At 41.3% G+C, this 20,307-nt stretch overlaps 1 protein-coding gene across 2 annotated transcripts in view; it reads left to right on the forward strand.

The window, feature by feature from the left end:
• Positions 1 to 20,307, forward strand: part of e2f4 (E2F transcription factor 4) — a 33,295-nt gene that overhangs the window by 9,800 nt on the left and 3,188 nt on the right. For both annotated transcript variants that reach the window (XR_002953860.2, XM_024423953.2), the window contains exons 4-5: positions 2,551 to 2,594; positions 2,705 to 2,769. Coding sequence is in view for 1 of the 2 variants with exons in the window: in XM_024423953.2 (XP_024279721.1) it covers positions 2,551 to 2,594; positions 2,705 to 2,769 (109 nt within the window). In the remaining variant the exon portion in view is untranslated. The remainder of the gene's footprint in view (positions 1 to 2,550; positions 2,595 to 2,704; positions 2,770 to 20,307) is intronic.

Genomic DNA, 20,307 nt, shown 5'->3' on the forward strand with positions numbered 1-20,307 from the left:
GCAGGAGTGGCTTCGGGACAAGTCTCTGAATGTCCTTGAGTGGCCCAGCTAGGGCCCGGACTTGAACCTCATTGAACATCTCTGGAGAGACCTGAAAAATAGCTGTGCAGCAACGCTCCCCATCCAACCTGACCGAGCTTGAGGGGATCTGCCGAGAAGAATGGGAGAAACTCCTCAAATACAGGTGTGCCAAGCTTATAGTGTCATACCCAAGAAGACTAGGCTGTAATTGCTGTCAAAGGTGCTTCAACAAAGTAGTAAGTAAAGGGTCTGAATACTTATGTAAAAAAACATTATACAAATTTCAAAAAGACGTATTGTGCTTAGATTGAGGATTATTTTTAAAAATTACATTTTAGAATATGGCTGTAACATAACTGGAAAAGTCAAGGGGTCTGAGTACTTTACGAATGCACTGTAGGTTGGAGAGGTAACCACCTTTGTTGAGAGGGAGCACATGGGCCACCTTCCAAACCCTGGGGATAGCACCGAGATAATGGTCAGATTAAAAATGTCACTAACCATGTTTCCATCCAATCTTTTTATGCAAGTGGATGGAAACCTATCTACTGATTCCGCAATCGGGAGCAGAAATCTGCAGCAAGAAAGGCTCAAGCAAATCGGCAAACCAGTGGATTTTTTTGCATTAATCTTAAACAACCTCTAGTGACTCCCCATCCCGCATGCGGGAGCGTAATCATCGTCTGACACTAATTTGCATAACGCATAGGACATAAATATCCCTAGAAAATATTCCTATTCATGAAAATCACAAATGAAATATATTGAGACACAGCTTAGCCTTTTGTTAATCACCCTGTCATCTCAGATTTTCAAAATATGCTTTACAGCCAAAGCTAGACAAGTATTTGTGTAAGTTTATCGATAGCCTGGCATAGTATTTTGTCCAGCTAGCAGCAGGTAACTTGGTCACGGAAATCAGAAAAGCAATCAAATTAAATCGTTTACCTTTGATGAGCTTCGGATGTTTTCACTCACGAGACTCCCAGTTAGATAGCAAATGTTCCTTTTTTCCCAAAATATTATTTTTGTAGGTGAAATAGCTCCGTTCTTCACGTTTGGCTGAGAAATCGACCGGAAATTGCAGTCACGAAAACGGCAAAAAATATTCCAAATTAGCTCCATAATATCGACAGAAACATGGCAAACGTTGTTTATAATCAATCCTCAAGGTGTTTTTCAAATATCTATTCGATAATATATCCATCGGGACAATTCATTTTTCAGTAGGACCGATTGGAGTAATGGCTACCTCTGTATTTTACGCGAGAATCTCTCTGGGAGCATCAGGTGACCACTTGCGCAATGTAGGGTATTCTTCAACGGGTATTCTTCAACATAAATGTGTAAAACTACGTCACAATGCTGTAGACACCTTGGGGAATACGTAGAAAAAGTAATCTGGTTGATAGCCCATTCACTGCTCAATAGGGACTCATTGGAACGCATCGCTTTCAAAACAGAAGGCACTTCCGGATTGGATTTTTCTCAGGCTTTCGCCTGCAACATCAGTTCTGTTATACTCACAGACAATATTTTTACAGTTTTGGAAACTTTAGAGTGTTTTCTATCCTAAGCTGTCAATTATATGCATATTCTAGCATCTTGTCCTGACAAAATATCCTGTTTAAAATGGGAACGTTTTTTTTTTCTTCCAAAAATGAAAATACTGCCCCCGAGTCACAACAGGTTTTAAGCAAGGCATCATGCACATCCCAAGTAGAAGGTTAAAAAAAGAATCACTAGAAGTTGATTGATCTTCCAAAGAGCCAACTGGAGGCTGGGATAGGGAAGCACAGTTTACTGACTGACACGGGTCAATTTAACCACCATTTCTTTCTATCGTGATAAAATGCTGATTTAAAAGCATCACTTGTCTCATTTTTCTCAGTAATGATGTCAGTCTGAGACAACTTGCTTAGTCAGGGAAGGAGAAGAATTTCCACGCTTGAGTGTATGAACTGTTTTCCAAAATTGACGGACCACCAGCAGATTGAGAGAATTTAGGAAGGAGCTTATTAATTTAGCTTTTCTTAATTGAGGAAGTGCATCTATTTCTCAATTGCCGGAAATGCTGCCAATCAGCTACTGAGTGAGTTTTTTTCCTAGCCTTGGCCCAGGCCTGATTTCTCATTTATAATGAGATCTGAAAGTACTATAGAGAACCAAGGATTTTCTCTGTATTTAACTCCAAGGCATTAAAAGGGGGTGTGTTTGTCTGCCAGAGATATATAAAATAGATTCAGTTCTAGAGATAATTCAAGGTCCGGCATGCATCTTTTAAAGGAAAGCTTAGGCTGGGGATATTAATAATTTTGTTTATTTCGCTTCATAATTATAAAGGATCAAAGTTTCTCTGTCTGGTATCTCTAATACATGCAATAGAACTGTGATAACTGATGTCATTAGCAAAGACACCACTACATAAGTACTTGTGGGGGCTATTTGTAAAAATGTGGTAAATCAGCGAGGAGTTTGCTAGGTTTCTTACATTATATACACAAACTCTTTCCCTTAACACAAACACACTATGGCTTATGTAAAACATGAAGACCTATGCAGTGCATTCAAAGGTACATTTCTCTCATACTTGTGTTTGTCTGTTTTTCCCCCTTTTTTTATTCTGCTTCCTCCTTTGTTTTGTTTTCTTCCCACTCACCTCATCTCTGTTTGGTCTCCATAGGTGACACCCTCCTAGCAATCCGCGCTCCCACAGGCACACAGTTGGAGGTGCCCATACCGGAGTCTGTAAGTGTTTGCACTATAATACCCATTTCAGAAGATGTGGTATATTACCTATACAAAAAAAATACAATGTTTATGATCACCTTTCAAACAGACCCTTTTTAACCACTTTTGTGTGCTAATTTTCCCTTTTTATGAATATCACTGGGTAACTGGCAAATGGGGGGTGTTGTAAGACCATAGGGGCTGTTTGCATTTCAAATTAGGGAGGTGTAACCGACTGTTAACTGACTGTAGACGTCAAAATAAACTAATTGTCTCAACAACAAAAAAATTGGGGTTGGCGGCGGAATGAACAGCTGACTGAAGATGGGACGGCTGGGTATTCATGCGGTTGAGTCCGTTTCTGCAGTAACATGGACTCTTTAAGGTGCTACACATAGGATTTTTTTGCATTGTAATTTCATAAAATGTCCATAAGATATGATGCTGGTATGATTGGGTTTTGCAGTATTACCTACCTGCCAATTTGCTCTGTCATTTCCTGGTTGTAAAAATTCCACACTGTTCACTCAATTTCATTTTACGCTGTCAAATATATTTTCAGTAACAAATATCGTTTTTGAAGCTGTTGGAACAAAACAAAGTAAAAGGCTCAAGGCTTGCTAGTAACAGATGACATTCATGTACAGACTATCTTTGAAACTCACTTGGATTATACCTTTTGATTATAGTCGTAGAAATACATGGTTATAACATCTACAGAAGACACAGAAATGCCAACCGGGGTGGTGTTGCTGTCTATGTTTAGAGCTACATTCCAGTAAAGCTTAGAGGATCTCATGTCAATTACTGTTGAAGTAATATGGCTAAGTAATATGGAAAAAATAAGTCTATATGATGTGAGCAAATAAGGTGAGATAAGGGAGGTAAAGGCAAAAAAAATGCCATGGTTGCGAAGTAAATGCAATATAGCAAGTAAAACACAGGTAGATTTGCAGTGGAAGAATGTACGAAGTAGAAATGGAAATAATGGGGAGCAAAATAAATAAATACAGTAGGGGAAGAGAGTTGTTTGGGCTAAATTATAGATGGGCTATGTACAGGTGCAGTAATCTGTGAGCTGTTCTGACAGCTGGTGCTTAAAGCTAGTGAGGGAGATGTGTTTCCAGTTTGAGGGATTTTTGTAGTTCGCTCCAGTCATTGGCAGAGGAGAACTGGAAGGAGAGGCGGCCAAAGGAAGAATTGGTTTTGGGGGTGACCAGAGAGATATACCTGCTGGAGCGCGTGCTACAGGTGGGGGCTGCTATGGTGACCGGCGAGCTGAGATAAGGGGGGACATTACCTAGCAGGGTCTTGTAGATGACCTGAAGCCAGTGGATTTGGCGACGACGAGGGCCAGCCAACGAGAGCGTACAGGTCGCAGTGGTGGGTAGTATATGGTGATTTGGTGACAAAAGGGATGGCACTGTGATATACTGCATCCAATTTATTGAGTAGGGTATTGATGGCTATTTTGTAAATTAAGTCGAGGATCGGTAGGATGGTCCGTTTTACAAGGGTATGTTTGGCAGCATGAGTGAAGGAGGCTTTGTTGCAAAATAGGAAGCCAAGTCTAGATTTAACTTGGGATTGGAGATGTTTGATGTGAGTCTGGAAGGAGAGTTTAGTCTAACCATACACCTAGGTATTTGTAGTTGTCCACATATTCTAAGACAGAACCGTCCAGAGTAGCAATGTTGGACGGGCGGGCAGGTGCAGGCAGCGATCGGTTGAAGAGCATGCCTTTAGTTTTACTTGTATTTAAGAGCAATTGGAGGCCACGGATGGAGAGTTGTATGGCATTGAAGCTCCTCTGGGGGTTATTAACACAGTGTCCAAAGAAGGGCCAGAAGTATACAGAATGGTGTCGTCTGCGTAGAGGTGGATCAGAGACTCACCAGCAGCAAGAGCGACATCATTGATGTATACAGAGAAGAGAGTCGGTCCAAGAATTGAACCTGTGGCACCCCCATAGAGACTGCCAGAGGCCCGGACAACAGGCCCTCCGATTTGACACACTGAACGCTATCAGAGAAATAGTTTGTGAACCAGGCGAGGCAATCATTTGAGAAACCAAGGCTATCGAGTCTGCCGATAAGGATGTGATGATTGACAGAGTCGAAAGCCTTGGCCAGGTCAATGAATACGGCTGCATAGTATTGTTTCTTATCGATGGCGGTTAAGATATCGTTTAGGGCCTTGAGCGTGGCTGAGGTGCACCCATGACCAGCTCTGAAACCAGATTGCATAGCAGAGAAGGTATGGTGGGATTCGAAATGGTCGGTAATCTGTTTGTTGACTTGGCTTTCGAAGACCTTAGAAAGGCAGGGTAGGATATAGGTCTATAGCAGTTTGGGTCAAGAGTGTCCCCCCCTTTGAAGAGGGGGATAACCGCAGCTGCTTTCCAATCTTTGGGAATCTGAGACGACACGAGAGGTTGAACAGGCTAGTAATAGGGGTTGCAACAATTTCGGCAGATCATTTTTAGAAAGAAAGGGTCCAGATTGTCTAGCCCGGCTGATTTGTAGGGGTCCAGATTTTGCAGCTCTTTCAGAACATCAGCTGACTGGATTTGGGAAAAGGAGAAATGGGGAAGGCTTGGGCGAGTTGCTGTGGGGGGTGCAGTGCTGTTGACCGGGGTAGCCTGGTGGAAAGCATGGCCAGCCGTAGAAAAATGATAATTGAAATTCTCAATTATAGTGGATTTATCGGTAGTGACAGTGTTTCCTATCATCAGTGCAGTGGGCAGCTGGGAGGAGGTGTTCTTATTCTCCAAGGACTTTACAGTGTCCCAGAACATTTTTGAGTTTGTGTTGCAGGAAGAAAGCCTTGGCTTTTTGTTAAGGGAATTTTTATCAATGATGACTAATTATGTATACATTTCAATCAGGACTGACTAGCCCAAATGCTATTATGTACAGTACATGTATGAATTTTCTCTCTTGCTCCCATTCCCAATTGTATATAATATAGTCAGGAGTTTAGAACAATGCCTTGGTACAAATTAACTATCTCCAGACTGTCTAGAATGCTTATCTACACTGACTGACCTTGGCTTTAGGCGAGGAGGGAAGGCTCGAGAACTATAGGGCCTCTCTACCAGTGTCAAGAAGAGATAGAACATTTAGAAAACGCTGACGTCATTTTCAGTTTATAACCTGTGGTAAAATGTGTATGAAGGCAGTACTCTCTTGAATTAAACGCTGTTACCTGACTTTTAAGACCGGGGCTCTGTCCATTCTTAATGCATTGACAGAGTGTTTCATTTTGATTGGGAATTAAAACAGAGGAACTAAGAATTCCTTCAACACTTTTCTAACTGCCTGTGTGTATTGGTTTCTAGCTTCCCTGAAAAGTTGCATATCAAGGGGGCTGTTTGATGCTAATGCAGAACGCCATAGGATGTTTTTGTGTTGGTTAAGGGCAGTCAGGTCTGGAGAGAACCATACCTGTTCCTGGTTCTAAATTTCTTGAATGGGGCATGCTTATTTAAGATGGTGAGGAAGGCTTTTTTTTTTAAATAACCAGGCATCCTCTACTGATGGGATGAGGTCAGTCCTTCCAGGATACCCCGGCCAGGTCGATTCGAAAGGCCTGCTCGCTGAAGTGTTTCAGGGAGCGTTTGACAGTGATGAGTGGAGGTCGTTTGACCGCTGACCCATTACGGATGCAGGCAATGAGGCAGTGATCGCTGAGATCTTGGTTGAAAACAGCAGAGGTGTATTTAGAGGGCAAGTTGGTTAGGATGATATCTATGAGGGTGCCCGTGTTTACGGCTTTGGGGTGGTACCTGGTAGGTTCATTGATAATTGGTGTGAGAATTGAGGGCATCAAGCTTAGATTGTAGGATGGCTGGGGTGTTAAGCATGTTCCAGTTTAGGTCGCCTAGCAGCACGAGCTCTGAAGATAGATGGGGGGCAATCAGTTCAGATATGGTGTCCAGAGCACAGCTGTGGGCAGAGGGTGGTCTATAGCAGGTGGCAACAGTGAGAGACTTGTTTTTAGAGAGGTGGATTTTTAAAAGTAGAAGTTCAAATTGTTTGGGTACAGACCTGGATAGTAGGACAGAACTCTGCAGGCTATCTCTATATGCATATCCTATATTCTTGGACTGAGTAGCAGACAGTTTAATTTGGGCATGCTTTTCATCCAAAATTCTGAATGCTGCCCCCTACCCAAGTGAAGTTAAAGAAGAATCCAAATCCATCGGATGTAGTGATCACAATATGGTAGCCATATCTAGGAAAACCAAAGTACCAAAGGCTGGGCCTAATGTTGTGTATGAGGTCCTACAACTGGTTTTGTAGTGATTCCTATGATGATGTTAAGTATTTTCTACACTTGACACATTTATGACATTTCTTACTCCATTTACTAATTAACATGCACCCATTTAGACAATGGCTGTAAAAACAGTTAAATCCTCATGAGTTGATGAGGAATTGAAAAAGGTTATGGTTAAGAGGGATGAGGAAAAAGGAGTGGTAAATAAGTATGGCTGCATAACTGATTGGCAAACCTATTGCAAATTGAGAAATAATGTGACTAAACAGAACAAAAAGAAGAAACTATACTGTAAAACAAAGATGAAAGATAGTTGAAGTCGTAAATTCACAGTAAAATCCCAGTAAAAATTCCCTGTTTTAGGTCCGTTAGGATCACCACTTTATTTTAAGAATGTGATATGTCAGAATAATAGTAGAGAGTGATTTATTTCAGCTTTTATTTCTTTCATCACATTCCCAGTGGGTCAGAAGTTTACATACACTCAATTAGTATTTGGTAGCGTTGCCTTTAAATTGTTTAACTTGGGTCAACCGTTTCAGGTAGCCTTCCACAAGCTTCCCACAATAAGTTGGGTGACTTTTGGCCCCTTCCTCCTGATAGAGCTGGTGTAACTGACTCAGGTTTGTAGGCCTCCTTGCTCACACACACTTTTTCAGTTCTGCCCACAAATTTTCAATAGGTTTGAGGTCAGGGCTTTGTGATGGCCACTCCTAATACCTTGACTTTGTTGTCCCTAAGCCATTTTTCCACAACTTTGTAATTATACTTGGGGTCATTGTGGAGTGGTAATGAATCCAACATAAGTGTATGTAAACTTCCAACTTCAACTATATATAAAGACTGATTAAAAAGCTTTGGAGCACCTTAAAACCTGTTATGGCTGCAATCCCGATACCGGGATCGATATGATAACTACCAGTGAAAATAGAGGGTGCCAAATTCAAACCACAGAAATCTCAAAATTACAATTCCTAAAACATACATGTGTTTTATATAATTTTAAAGCTATTCTCGTTGTTAATCCCACAAGTTTTCGATTTCAAATCGGCTTTTCAGCGAAAGCACTACAAACGATTATGTTAGGTCTCCACCAACCCACAATAAGCACAGCCATTTTCCAGCAAAATATAGCATTCACAAAAAACAGAAATAAAGATAAAATTAATCACTAACCTTGACTTATCTTCATCAGATGACACTCATAGGACTTCATGTTACACAATAGATGCATGTTTTGTTTGATAAAGTTCATATTTATATAAAAAAATCTGAATTTACATTGGCTATTTAGATTCACTAGTTCCAAAAAAATCAAGTGATTTTGCATAGCCACATCGTTTCAACAGAAATACTCATCATAAATGTAGATGATAATACAAGTTATACACATGGAATTATAGATATACCTCTCATTAATACAACCGCTGTGTCAGATTTTTAAAAAACTTTACGGAAAAAGAAACGCATGCAATAATCTGAGACGGCGCTCAAAAGTAAAAACACCACAGCCGCAAAGATGGCGTCAACATAAACAAGAAATGACATGATAAATATTCCCTTACTTTTGATCTACATCAGAAAGCACTCCAGGAATCCCAGGTCCACAATAAATGTTTTTGTTCAAAAATGTCCGTTATTTATTTCCAAATACCTTCTTGTGTTAGCGCATTTGGTATACATATTCAAACGCTAATTCTGGTCAGCGTTAAATCGGACAAAAACCTCAAAAGGTGATATTACCGGTCGAAGAAACATTTCAAACTAAGTACAGAATCAATCATTCGGATGTTTTTAACATATAGCTTCAATAAAGTTCCAACCGGAGTATTCCTTCTTGTCTTCGTGAGCAATGGAACGCAAGTAACTACCATGAGGAAAAAGCGCAATCACAAAATGGCTGCTTGATGGACATCTGATATATTCTGCTCTCATTCACTCCCACAACAACATAGAAGCCTCATTATAATTTCTATTGATGGTTGACATCTAGTGGAACCCCTAGGCAGTGCAACATCATTCATATCTCAAGGGGATTTCAATGGGGACTCTGGTGAATACATACAAGCTCAGATTTCTGACATCCTGTTTTGATTTCAACTCAGGATTTTGCCTGCCAATATGAGTTTTGTTATACTCACAGACATCATTCAAACAGTTTTAGAAACGTCAGTGTTTTCTATCCAATACTAATAATAATATGCGAATATTAGCAACTATGACTGAGGAGCAGGCCGTTTGATATGGGCACCTTTCATCCAAGCTACTCAATACTGCCCCTGCAGCCATAAAAAGTTCAATTAAAATTTGGACAGAAGGGAAAACTGTTGCATTATTCATTGAGTTAGATGGCTCATTCATCACAAAACCCACTGATATTGCCAACTACTTTTAAAAAAAAATGTTGGTAAGACTAGCAAACACATCCAAGTATAACTGGCCAAATGATGAAAGACAAGCCTTGTCATTTTGAATTCTGTAAAGTGAGTGTGGAAGAGGTGACATAATCAGTCGATCAACAATTACTAGCCACTTGGGTCTGACAATTTAGATGGAAAATTCCTGAGGATGATAGTGGACGATATTGACACTCCTATTTGCCATTTCTTCAATCTAAGTTTACAAAGTGTGTACCCTCAGGTCTGGAGGGAATCGAAAGTAATTCCGCTACCCAAGAATGGTAAAGCACCCTTCTCTGGCTCAAATAGCTGACCAATCAGCCCCTTTAGTAAACTTTTTGTGTTTGACAAGATACAATGCTATTTTACAGTAAATAATTAGGGAAGGGCATTCAATATGCACGGAATTGGCTGAGAGACATTGACTGTGAGCTGTTTTGTTAGACTTCAGTGCGGCTTTTGACTTTGTCGATCATAGTATTCTGCTGGAAAAACGTATACATTATGGCTTTACACCCCCTGCTATGTTGTGATCAAACCTTACCTGTCTAACAGAACAGAGGGTTTTCTTTATTGGTAGCTCCTCCAACATAATCCAGGAAGAATCAGGCATTCCCCTGGGCATCTGTCTTGGCCCCTTACTTTTTTCAATCTTTACTAATGACCTGACACTGGCTCTGAGTAAAGCACATCCGCTACCACAGCAAATTAAATCACTGCAACACTTAAAGTGCTGCAGTCAGTTTCAGAATGGGTGGCAAGAAATAAGTTAGTCCTAATTATTTCAAAAACTAAAAGCATTGTATTTGGGACAAATGATTCACTAAGCCTTAAACTTCAACTAAATATTGTAATGAATGATGTGGAAATTGAGCAAGTTGATGTGACTTAATTGCTTGGGGTAACCCTGGATTTTAAACTGTTATGATCAAAACCTATTGATGCAACAGTAGCTAAGATGGGGTGAAGCACTACTCTGCCTTTTTAACAACAATATCAACAAGGCAGATCCCACAGGCCCTAGTATTGCACCTGGACTACTGCCCAGTCATGTGGTCACGTCCCGCAAAGAGGGACTTGGGAAAATGAAAACTGGCTCATAACAGGGCACCATGGATTGCCCTTAAATGTACACGTAGAGCTAACATTAATAATATGCATGTCAATCTCTCATGGCTCAAAGTAGAGGAGAGATTGTCATCACTACTTGTTTTTGTAAAAAGTATTGACATGTTGAAAGCACGAGCTGTCTGTTTGAACTACTAGCACACAGCTCGGACACCCATGCATACCCCACAAGACATGCAACCAGAGGTCTCTTCACAGTCCCCAAGTCCAGAACAGACTATGGGAGGCGCACAGTACATGGAACTCTAGTCCACATCAAGTAACTCACGCAAGCAGTAAAATCATATTTAAATAAATAAATACACCTTATGGAACAGCGAGGACTGTGAAGTCTCTCTCTCTCACACACGCACTTATTCAAACACACATTACATACACAGTATACACACACGTACACCTGGACTGTGTGTTGTAGTGCCGGAGGGCACGCACTTAATGTTCAAAAATGAATTATAATGTATATTACTGCCTTCATTTTGGCTGGACCCCAGGAAGAGTAATGGGGATCCATAATATATACAAATATCCAGCAACTTTGTACAGCCATTGAAGAAGAGTGGGACAACATTCCACTGGCCACAATCAACAGCCTGATCAACTCTATGCGAAGATGTCGTGCTGCATGAGGCAAATGGTGGTCACACCAGATACTGACAGGTTTTCTGTTCCACATCCCTACCTTTTTTTAAAGGTATCTGTGACCAATAGAAGCATCTGTATTCTCAGTCGTGAAATCCATAGATTAGGGCCTAATTTATTTAAATTGACTGATTTCCTTATTTGAACTGTAACTCAGTAAAGTCTTTGAAATTGTTCCATGTTGTGTTAATATTTTTGTTCGGTGTAGTTAGTTTATCTACTGATTAGGGCTCTGTGATACAACCTAAAAATCATGATTCCCCCCTCAAAGTTATGGGCGATTCACAATATATAACCCCCAAAAATCTAAAATGTTTTCTCTAAATAACCTTTTGTTGTAGAATAAAAGGCCAACTACATTACATTTCAAACAACAATAATCAAATTAATTTAGGGCTAGTGGAATGATACCGTGGCTTAATATAAGCCTTCTACAACCATAAAACCCACTAATAATTGTATTAAAATAGTTTAACCTGTGTTAACCTTATCAGTTATAATTACAAAAAAAATCAATGCAAGCTCTTTTGAGTCTGAAAATGCCCTTTTTGTTATAAATGTAACCCAAACCATGCATAATCCACATTCACTAATAATGACTAACTTCTTATAAGTAAGCATTTCACGGTAAGGTAATACATGTTGTATTCGGCGCATGTGACAAATGCATTTAGATTTTATTCTTGTAGCAGGCATTATAGAAATTTAACACAGGTCTCATAAACACGTTTACAAAACAGACTAGACCACTAGTATAACAGTCTTTGTCTAAAATGCTGCTTGTGGTACCGCAATGCAACAAACTGAGTATTTTTATTTTTTTTGTACCAGAATCAAGGTTCATTGATACGCCCATTTTAGTAGTGTCTGCTCTGTGTGCAACTTGGGAAATAAAAAATTGTATCTTTAGAAAGGTTAACTTCTCTATTACACAAAAATAATCTGTGTGTTTCGGTGTCCATATGACCAACCAAACCTGAAATGCAAATAGCGAGTTGAAACCGCTTGTCAGAGAAGAAGTTCTCTCATCTTTGTTATTGTGAGTGGCAGGGGCTTTGTTTGTGTGCAAATGAGAAGGTGCATACAGCACAGAAGGAGCAAAAGGGGACAGCCCAAAAAGATATGAGAACGGACATAAACGCTCATAAAAACAAGAAATAAAAAATGTACTTGCAATTCAGGCATTTGGAATACCGCGCTAAAACGTACATTCTAATCAATCAAATTAATTTGATATATTGCCCAACCCTACTACTGGCCACCCCATTTAGGAGGATATATAAATGACTGAAATCTAGCTAGCTCACTGGCCAGGCAGTAGCCACTACTAGCCAACTAATTGTGGATGACCTTTTTATTTTTTTATTAAGCAAAAGATAGTTTGTGGAAATGTAAAAAACTAACAATTACTGGACTTGTTTTATGAATGATCGGACAGTGAAACGTAAATAGATTGGTTGGTAGCTAGCTGTTGAGTCTTTCACTTATTTCTCAAATAATTAAGCTGAAGCTAGGTTTCACAAGTCATTTGGCACTTACTGTTCATGTCGGCGAGCAAGCTACAGATGGCTTTGCTTTGCAGCAGATCTGTGTGATGCACACACCCAAGACGGCTCAACCAATCACCCAATGTAACTCATGACTATTAATGACTCTCCCTCCCGCTATCATACAATTTTTTTTTTGCTATTGGTACAATTGCAATGGCCGCCAGACCAACCATTATGCCATCTTTGATTTGAATGAGGACGCCCATTTTATTCATTTTATTTCTAAGGTAGCCCATGCAGTCAGGAGTGAAGGAGAGGAGAGAGAAAGTGTTAAAAAATATTTTTTTTTACCTGAATGGTCCACCACCCAAAGGACATTCAGCCAACTTGACACAACTGTGGGAAGCATTGGCGTCAACATCGGCCAGGATCCCTGTCGAATGCTTTCGACACCTTGTAGTCCGTGCCCCGACGAATTGAGGCTGTTCTGTTGGCAAAAGGGGGTGCAACTCAATATTAGGAAAGTGTTCCTTATGTTTTGTGCACTGTGTATAGATATAGCTACTAAATGGAAATGTGGAAGCATACAAATACATCTAGGAGCACAATGAAAGTACACTACATGACCAAATGTATGTGGACACCTGTTCATCAATCTCATTCCAAAATCATGGGCATTAATATGGAGTTGGTCCCCCCCGTGGCTGCTATAACAGCCTCCACTCTTCTGGGAAGGCTTTCCGCTAGATGTTAGAACATTGCTGTGGGGACTTTCCTCCATTCAGCCACGAGCATTAGTGAGGACGAGTGATGAGGCCTGGCTCGCAGTCGGCATTCCAATTCATCCCAAAGGTTTTCGATGGGGTTGAGGTCAGGGTTCTGTGCAGGCCAGCCAAGTTCTTCCACACCAATCTCAACAAACCATTTCTGTATGGACCTTGCTTTGTGCACGGGAGCATTGTCATGCTGAAACAGGAAAGGGAAAACTGGCCACAAAGTTGGAAGCACCCAAACTGTAGGGTTCGACAACAGGAAAAGGGGTTGCCCGAACTCATTAAAAAAACTACCCCAGACCATTATTCTTCTTCTACCAAAAAGTCATTGTATGGCTCCGCTGAACCCAGATGAAGTGTGATTCTTAATTTCTGAGAATTAGTTTACACTGCCCCAGAGTCCAATGGTGGCGAGCTTTACACCACTCCATCCGGCGCAAGCCGTTGCGCATGATCTTAGGCTTGCGTGCGGCTGCTCGGCCATGGAAAACCATTTCATGAAGCTCCCGACGAACAGTTCTGGTTCTGATGTTGCTTCCAGAGGCAGTTTGGAACTCGGTAGTGAGTGTTGCAAACGAGGACAGACAATTTTTACGGGCTACGCATTTCAGCGGTCCCATTCTGTGAGCTTGTGTGGCCTATGACTTCGCGGGTGAGTCGTTGTGGCTCCTAGACATTTCCACTTCACAATAACAGCACTTACAGTTAACCGGTGCAGCTCCAGCAGGGAAGAAATTTGACGAACTGACTTGTTGGAAAGGTGGCATCCTATGACGGTACCATGTTTAAAGTCACTGAGTTCTTTAGTAAGGCCATTCTACTGGAGATTCCATTGCTGTGTTGATAAAAAATAAAAAAAACATTTATACAACTGTTAGCAACGGTGTGGCTGAAATAGCTGAATCCACTCATTTGAAAGGGTGCCCACATACCTTTTTGTGTGTGTATGTACAGTACCAGTCAAAAGTTTGTACACCTGCTCAATCAAGGGTTTTTCTTTATTGTAGAATAATAGTGAAGACCAACTATGAAATCACACCTATAGAATCAAAAGTAGCCACTCTTTGCCTTGATGACCGCTTTGCACACTTGTGGCATTCTCTCAACTAGCTTAAAGGAGGTAGTCACCTGGAATGCATTTCAATTAACAGGTGTGCCTTGGTAAAAGTTCATTTGTGGGATTTCTCTCCTTCTTAATGCGTTTGAGCCAATCAGTTGTGTTTTGACAAGCTATGGGTGGTATACAGAAGATAGCCCTATTTGGTAAAAGAGCAAGTCCATATTATGGCAAGAACAGCTCAAATAAGCAAAGAGAAATGACAGCCATCATTACTTTAAGGCATGAAGGTCAGTCAATCTGGAAAATGATAAGAACTTTGAATGTTTCTTCAAGTGCAGTTCCAAAAACCATCAAGCGCTATGATGAAACTGGCTCTCATGAGGACCGCCACAGGAAAGGAAGACATGGAGTTACCTCTGCTGCAGAAGATAAGTTCATTAGAGTTAACTGAACCTCAGATTGCAGCCCAAATAAATGCTTTAGAGTTCAAGTAACAGACACATCTCAACATCAACTGTTCAGAGGAGACTACATGAGTCAGGCCTTCATGTTTCTTTGCAGCAATTCAACCAACTACTAAAGGACACCAATAATAAGAAGAGACTTGCTTGGGCCAAGAAACACGAGCAATGGACATAAGACCCGGTGGAAATCTGTCCTTTGGTCTGATGAGTCCAAATTTTAGATTTTTGATTCCAACCGCTGTGTCTTTGCTGTGTTATTCTGCAGCAATACGCCATCCCATCTGGTTTGCACTTAGTGGGACTATCATTTGTTTTTCAACAGGACAATGACCCAACACACCTCCGGGCCGTGTAAGGGCTATTTGACCAAGAAGGAGAGTGATGGAGTGCTGCATCAGATGACCTGGCCTCCACAATCACCGACCTCAACCCAATTGAGATGGTTTGGGATGAGTTGGACCACAGTGTGAAGGAAAAGCAGCCAACAAGTGCTCAGCATATGTGGGAACTCCTTCAGGACTGTTGGAAAAGCATTCCAGGTGAAGCTGGTTGAGAGAATGCCCTAGAGTGTTGAAAGCTGTCATCAAGGCAAAGGGTGGCTACTTTTGAGGAATCTAAAATATTATTTGTTATTCAAATATTATGACCACAAAAATATTTGTTTTTAATACATTTTTGGTTACTACATGATTCCATGTGTTAATTCATAGTTTTGATGTGTTCACTATTATTCTAATAATGTTGAAAATTGTAAAAAATAAAGAAAAACCCTTGAATGAGTACGTGTCCAAACCTTTGACTGGTATTGTGTGTGTGTGTGTGTATATATATATATATATCTTTAGTAAGGCCATTCTACTGGAGATTCCATATATATTACACACAAACGCAGCAAAAAAATAAACATCCCTTTTTCAGGACCCTGTCTTTCAAAGATAATTCGTAAAAATCTAACCTTTACAGTTCTTCATTGTAAAGGGTTTAAACACTGTTTCCCATGCTTCAATGAAGCATGGGAAATGTTCAATGAACCATAAACAAGTAATGAACATGCACCTGTGGAACGGTCGTTAAGACACTAACGGCTTACAGACGGTAGGCAATTATGGTCACAGTTATGAAAACTTAGGACACTAAAGAGGCCTTTCCACTGACTCCGAAAAACACAAAGAAAGATGCCCAGGATCCCTGCTCATCTGCATGAACGTGCCTCAGGCGTGCTGCAATGAGGCATGAGGACTGCAGATGAGGCCAAGGCAATACATTGCAATGTCCGTACTGTGAGACGCCTAAGACAGCGCTACAGGACGGACAGCGGATCGTCCTCGCAGTGGCAGACCACGTGTACAGACCACCTGCACAGGATCGCTACATCCGATCATCTCACCTGCGGGACAGGTACAGGGTGTTGGCAACAACTGCCCGAGTTACACCAGGAACGCACAATCCCTCCATCTGTTTTGAGAGTGTCCGAAATAGGCTGAGAGAGGCTGGACTGAGGGCTTGTAGGCCTGTTGTATGGCATGTCTTCACCAGACATCACCAGGAAACAACGTCACCTTTGTGCACAAACCCACCGTCGCTGGACCAGACAGGACTGGCAGAAAGTGCTCTTCACTGACGAGTCGCGGTTTTGTCTCACCAGGGGTAATGGTCGGATTTGCGTTTATCGTCGACGGAATGAGAGATACACCGAGGCCTGTACTCTGGAGCGGGATCGATTTGGAGGTGGATGGTCTGTCATGGTCTGGGGCAGTGTGTCACAGCATCATCAGATTGAGCTTGTTGTCATTGCAGGATATCTCAATACTGCATTACAGGGAAGACATCCTCCTCCCTCATGTGGTACCCTTCCTGCAGGCTCATCCTGATATGACCCTCCAGCATGACAATGCCACCAGCCATACTGCTTGTTCTGTGCGTGATTTCCTGCAAGACAGGAATGTCAGTGTTCTGCCATGGCCTGTGAAGAGCCCGGATCTCAATCCCATTGAGCACGTCTGGGACCTGTTGGATCAGAGGGTGAGGGCTAGAACTTGCAGGTGCCTTGGTGGAAGAGTGGGGTAACATCTCACAGCAAGAACTGGCAAATCGGTTGCAGTCCATGGGAGGAGATGCACTGCAGTACTTAATGCAGCTGGTGGCCACACCAGATGCTGACTGTTACTTTTGATTTTGACCCCCCCCTTTGTTCAGGGACACGTGACTAACAGAAATGTAATAGTGTCTGTGGAACTTGTTCAGTTTGTCTCAGTTGTTGAATCTTGTTATGTTCATACAAATATTTACACATGTTAAGTTTGCTGAACATAAACGTAATTGACAGTGAGAGGACGAGTTTACATACCTTCCAGAAGGACAATCATCTCTGCAGCACTCCACCAATCAGGCCTTTATGGTGGAGTGGCTAGTGGAATCCACTCCTCAGTAAAAGGCACATGACAGCCCGCTTGGAGTTTGCCAAATGCACCTAAAGGTCTCTCAGACCATGAGAAACAAGATTGAACTCTTTGGCCTGAATGCTAAGCGTCACATCTGAAGGAAACCTGGCATCAGCCCTACGGTGAAGCATGTTGGTGGCAGCACCATGTTGTGGGAATGTTGTTCAGGGACTGGGAGACTAGTCAGGATCGTGGGAAAGATGAACGGAGCAAAGTACAGAGAGATCCTTGATGAAAACCTGCTGAAGAGCACTCAGGAGCTCCGACTGGGGCGACGGTTCACCTTCCAACAGGACAACAACCCTAAGCACACAGCCACGACAACATAGGAGTGGCTTCGGGACAAATCTCTGAATGTCCTTGAGTGGCCCAGCCAGATCCGGACTTGAACCCCATCGAACATCTCTGGAGAGACCTGAAAATAGCTGTGCAGCGACGCTCCCCATCCAGCCTGACAGAGCTTGAGAGGATCTGCAGAGATGAATGGGAGAAACTCCCCAAATACAGGTGTGCCAAGCTTGTAGTGTCATATCCAAGAAGACTAGGCTGTAATCACTGCTAAAGGTGCGTCATTAAAGTACTGAGTAAAGGGTCTGAATACTTATGTAAATGTGATACTTAAGTTTTTTTATTTGTACTAAATTAGCAAACATTTCTACACCTGTTTTGCATGGTCTTAATGGGGTATTGTGTATAGATTGATCAGGGAAAAAATAAATGTAATCCATTTTAAAATAAGGCTGTAACGTATCAAAGTGTGGAAAAGTCCAGGGGTCTGAATACTTTCCGAATGCTGGGTGTGTTATAACCCAATAGGTCCCACTGTAATGCCGGCGCGTTTTGGACGTCTAACCCCTTAGAAGTTTTGTGTTTTTGATTTTGGTTGTACCATTTGGATTGGTCTATTTCTTCTCTAGATATCAACCATTAGTCTGGTTCATTTAATGGGGGCTGAGCTAGAGCGGCGTTTGTGAGACACGGGCGGATCCCGAAGGGGCCTGGGCCGGGTTTTTTTTAATACAAGAACATCTGCAGAGTCCAAATAGTTTGTAGCTCAAACCATCTATGAAAAGCTGAGAATCTCATAACACACATGTTTTGCTCTATAAAGCTCACAAACCACACGAGTCGTTAGAAGGTAAGGGGTTCCCTCGACATAGAAGTAGGATATAGTGCCTATAACACTGTAATAAGCTCACATAGTTGCTGTCACAAACTCAACTCCACACAGTTGTTGTTGACTAGTTGTATATTAATATCCCATTTAGCACATTTCTGTACTTACATAAATACATTTTTATCAGGATTTTGCTTTGGCGGGCCTTATTTTTTGTTGACATTTTTCAATATAACTCATGAATGCAATAGTTTATGTCCAATTGTTGCGTGTTATATTTAGACCTGGTTGTCCTGAAAATAAAATGGATAAGCAGTTCATTGTGAGGCTAAATATAAGGGAGATAAATGCAGATAAAGGAAAGTCTGGGTAGGTTTGAGAGGATTCCATATTTTCATATTACTGCCCTAGCACACAAGGGGGTGCTAAAAAAGATTAGAAAGCCCATTGGGCCTCTATTACCAGAATGTTAATTAAATTAGTACAAACTAATAGCAAAACCACATAGAAGCGGTTTGCTAACGAGCGAAAACAAACATAAACTAATTGCAAAGAGAGGCTAATTCAGCTCAAAGTTAAGCATAGCTAATAGCTACCGAATGTCATTTTCAGTGAGTGTGGACATTTACAAGTGAAAGTGAACGAGAACAATTCTGCAAATGAACAAAGTTGTGATGCTGCTTTTCTGAAGGAACACTGCATATAACTACATTTTAATTATTATTTTTTTACTTAAAAGAAATTGTTTTGAAAGTATTGGTATTGAAAAACCATTACCGTGGCTTTTTCCAAATACCCGCCTTAGCCTAGTCTCGGGAGTGATAGGGTTAATAGGAAATTACTAAAAGTTTATAAGGTTTTTGGAGTGATTCATGCTTAATCAAGCAGAATGTTTCCCTAATATTTGAGTCATTAGGTGAGACACAAATGTTCTGCTTCCCCTTTAAGGGACGGGCTGTTATTGTCGTAAATCAAATCAAATTTTATTTGTCACATACACATGGTTAGCAGATGTTAATGTGAGTGTAGCGAAATGCTTGTGCTTCTAGTTCCGACAATGCAGTAATAACCAACGAGTAATCTAGCTAACAATTCCAAAACTACTACCTTATACACACAAGTGTAAAGGGATAAAGAATATGTACATAAAGATATATGAATGAGTGATGGTACAGAGCGGCATAGGCAAGATGCAGTAGATGGTATCGAGTACAGTATATACATATGAGATGAGTATGTAAACAAAGTGGCATAGTTTAAAGTGGCTAGTGATACATGTATTACATAAAGATGCAGTAGATGATATAGAGTACAGTATATACGTATACATATGAGATAAATAATGTAGGGTATGTAAACATATTAAGTAGCATTGTTTAAAGTGGCTAGTAATATATTTTACATCAATTCCCATTATTAAAGTGGCTGGAGTTGAGTCAGTGTGTTGGCAGCAGCCACTCAATGTTAGTGGTGGCTGTTTAACAGTCTGGCCTTGAGATAGAAGCTGTTTTTCAGTCTCTCGGTCCCAGCTTTGATGCACCTGTACTGACCTCGCCTTCTGGACGATAGCGGGGTGAACAGGCAGTGGCTCGGGTGGTTGTTGTCCTTGATGATCTTTATGGCCTTCCTGTGACATCGGGTGGTGTAGGTGTCCTGGAGGGCAGGTAGTTTGCCCCCGGTGATGTGTTGTGCAGACCTCACTACCCTCTGGAGAGCCTTACGGTTGTGGGCGGAGCAGTTGCCGTACCAGGCGGTGATACAGCC

This window comes from Oncorhynchus tshawytscha, linkage group LG06, assembly GCF_018296145.1.
Source record: "Oncorhynchus tshawytscha isolate Ot180627B linkage group LG06, Otsh_v2.0, whole genome shotgun sequence".
NCBI classification, from domain to species: Eukaryota; Metazoa; Chordata; class Actinopteri; order Salmoniformes; family Salmonidae; genus Oncorhynchus; species Oncorhynchus tshawytscha.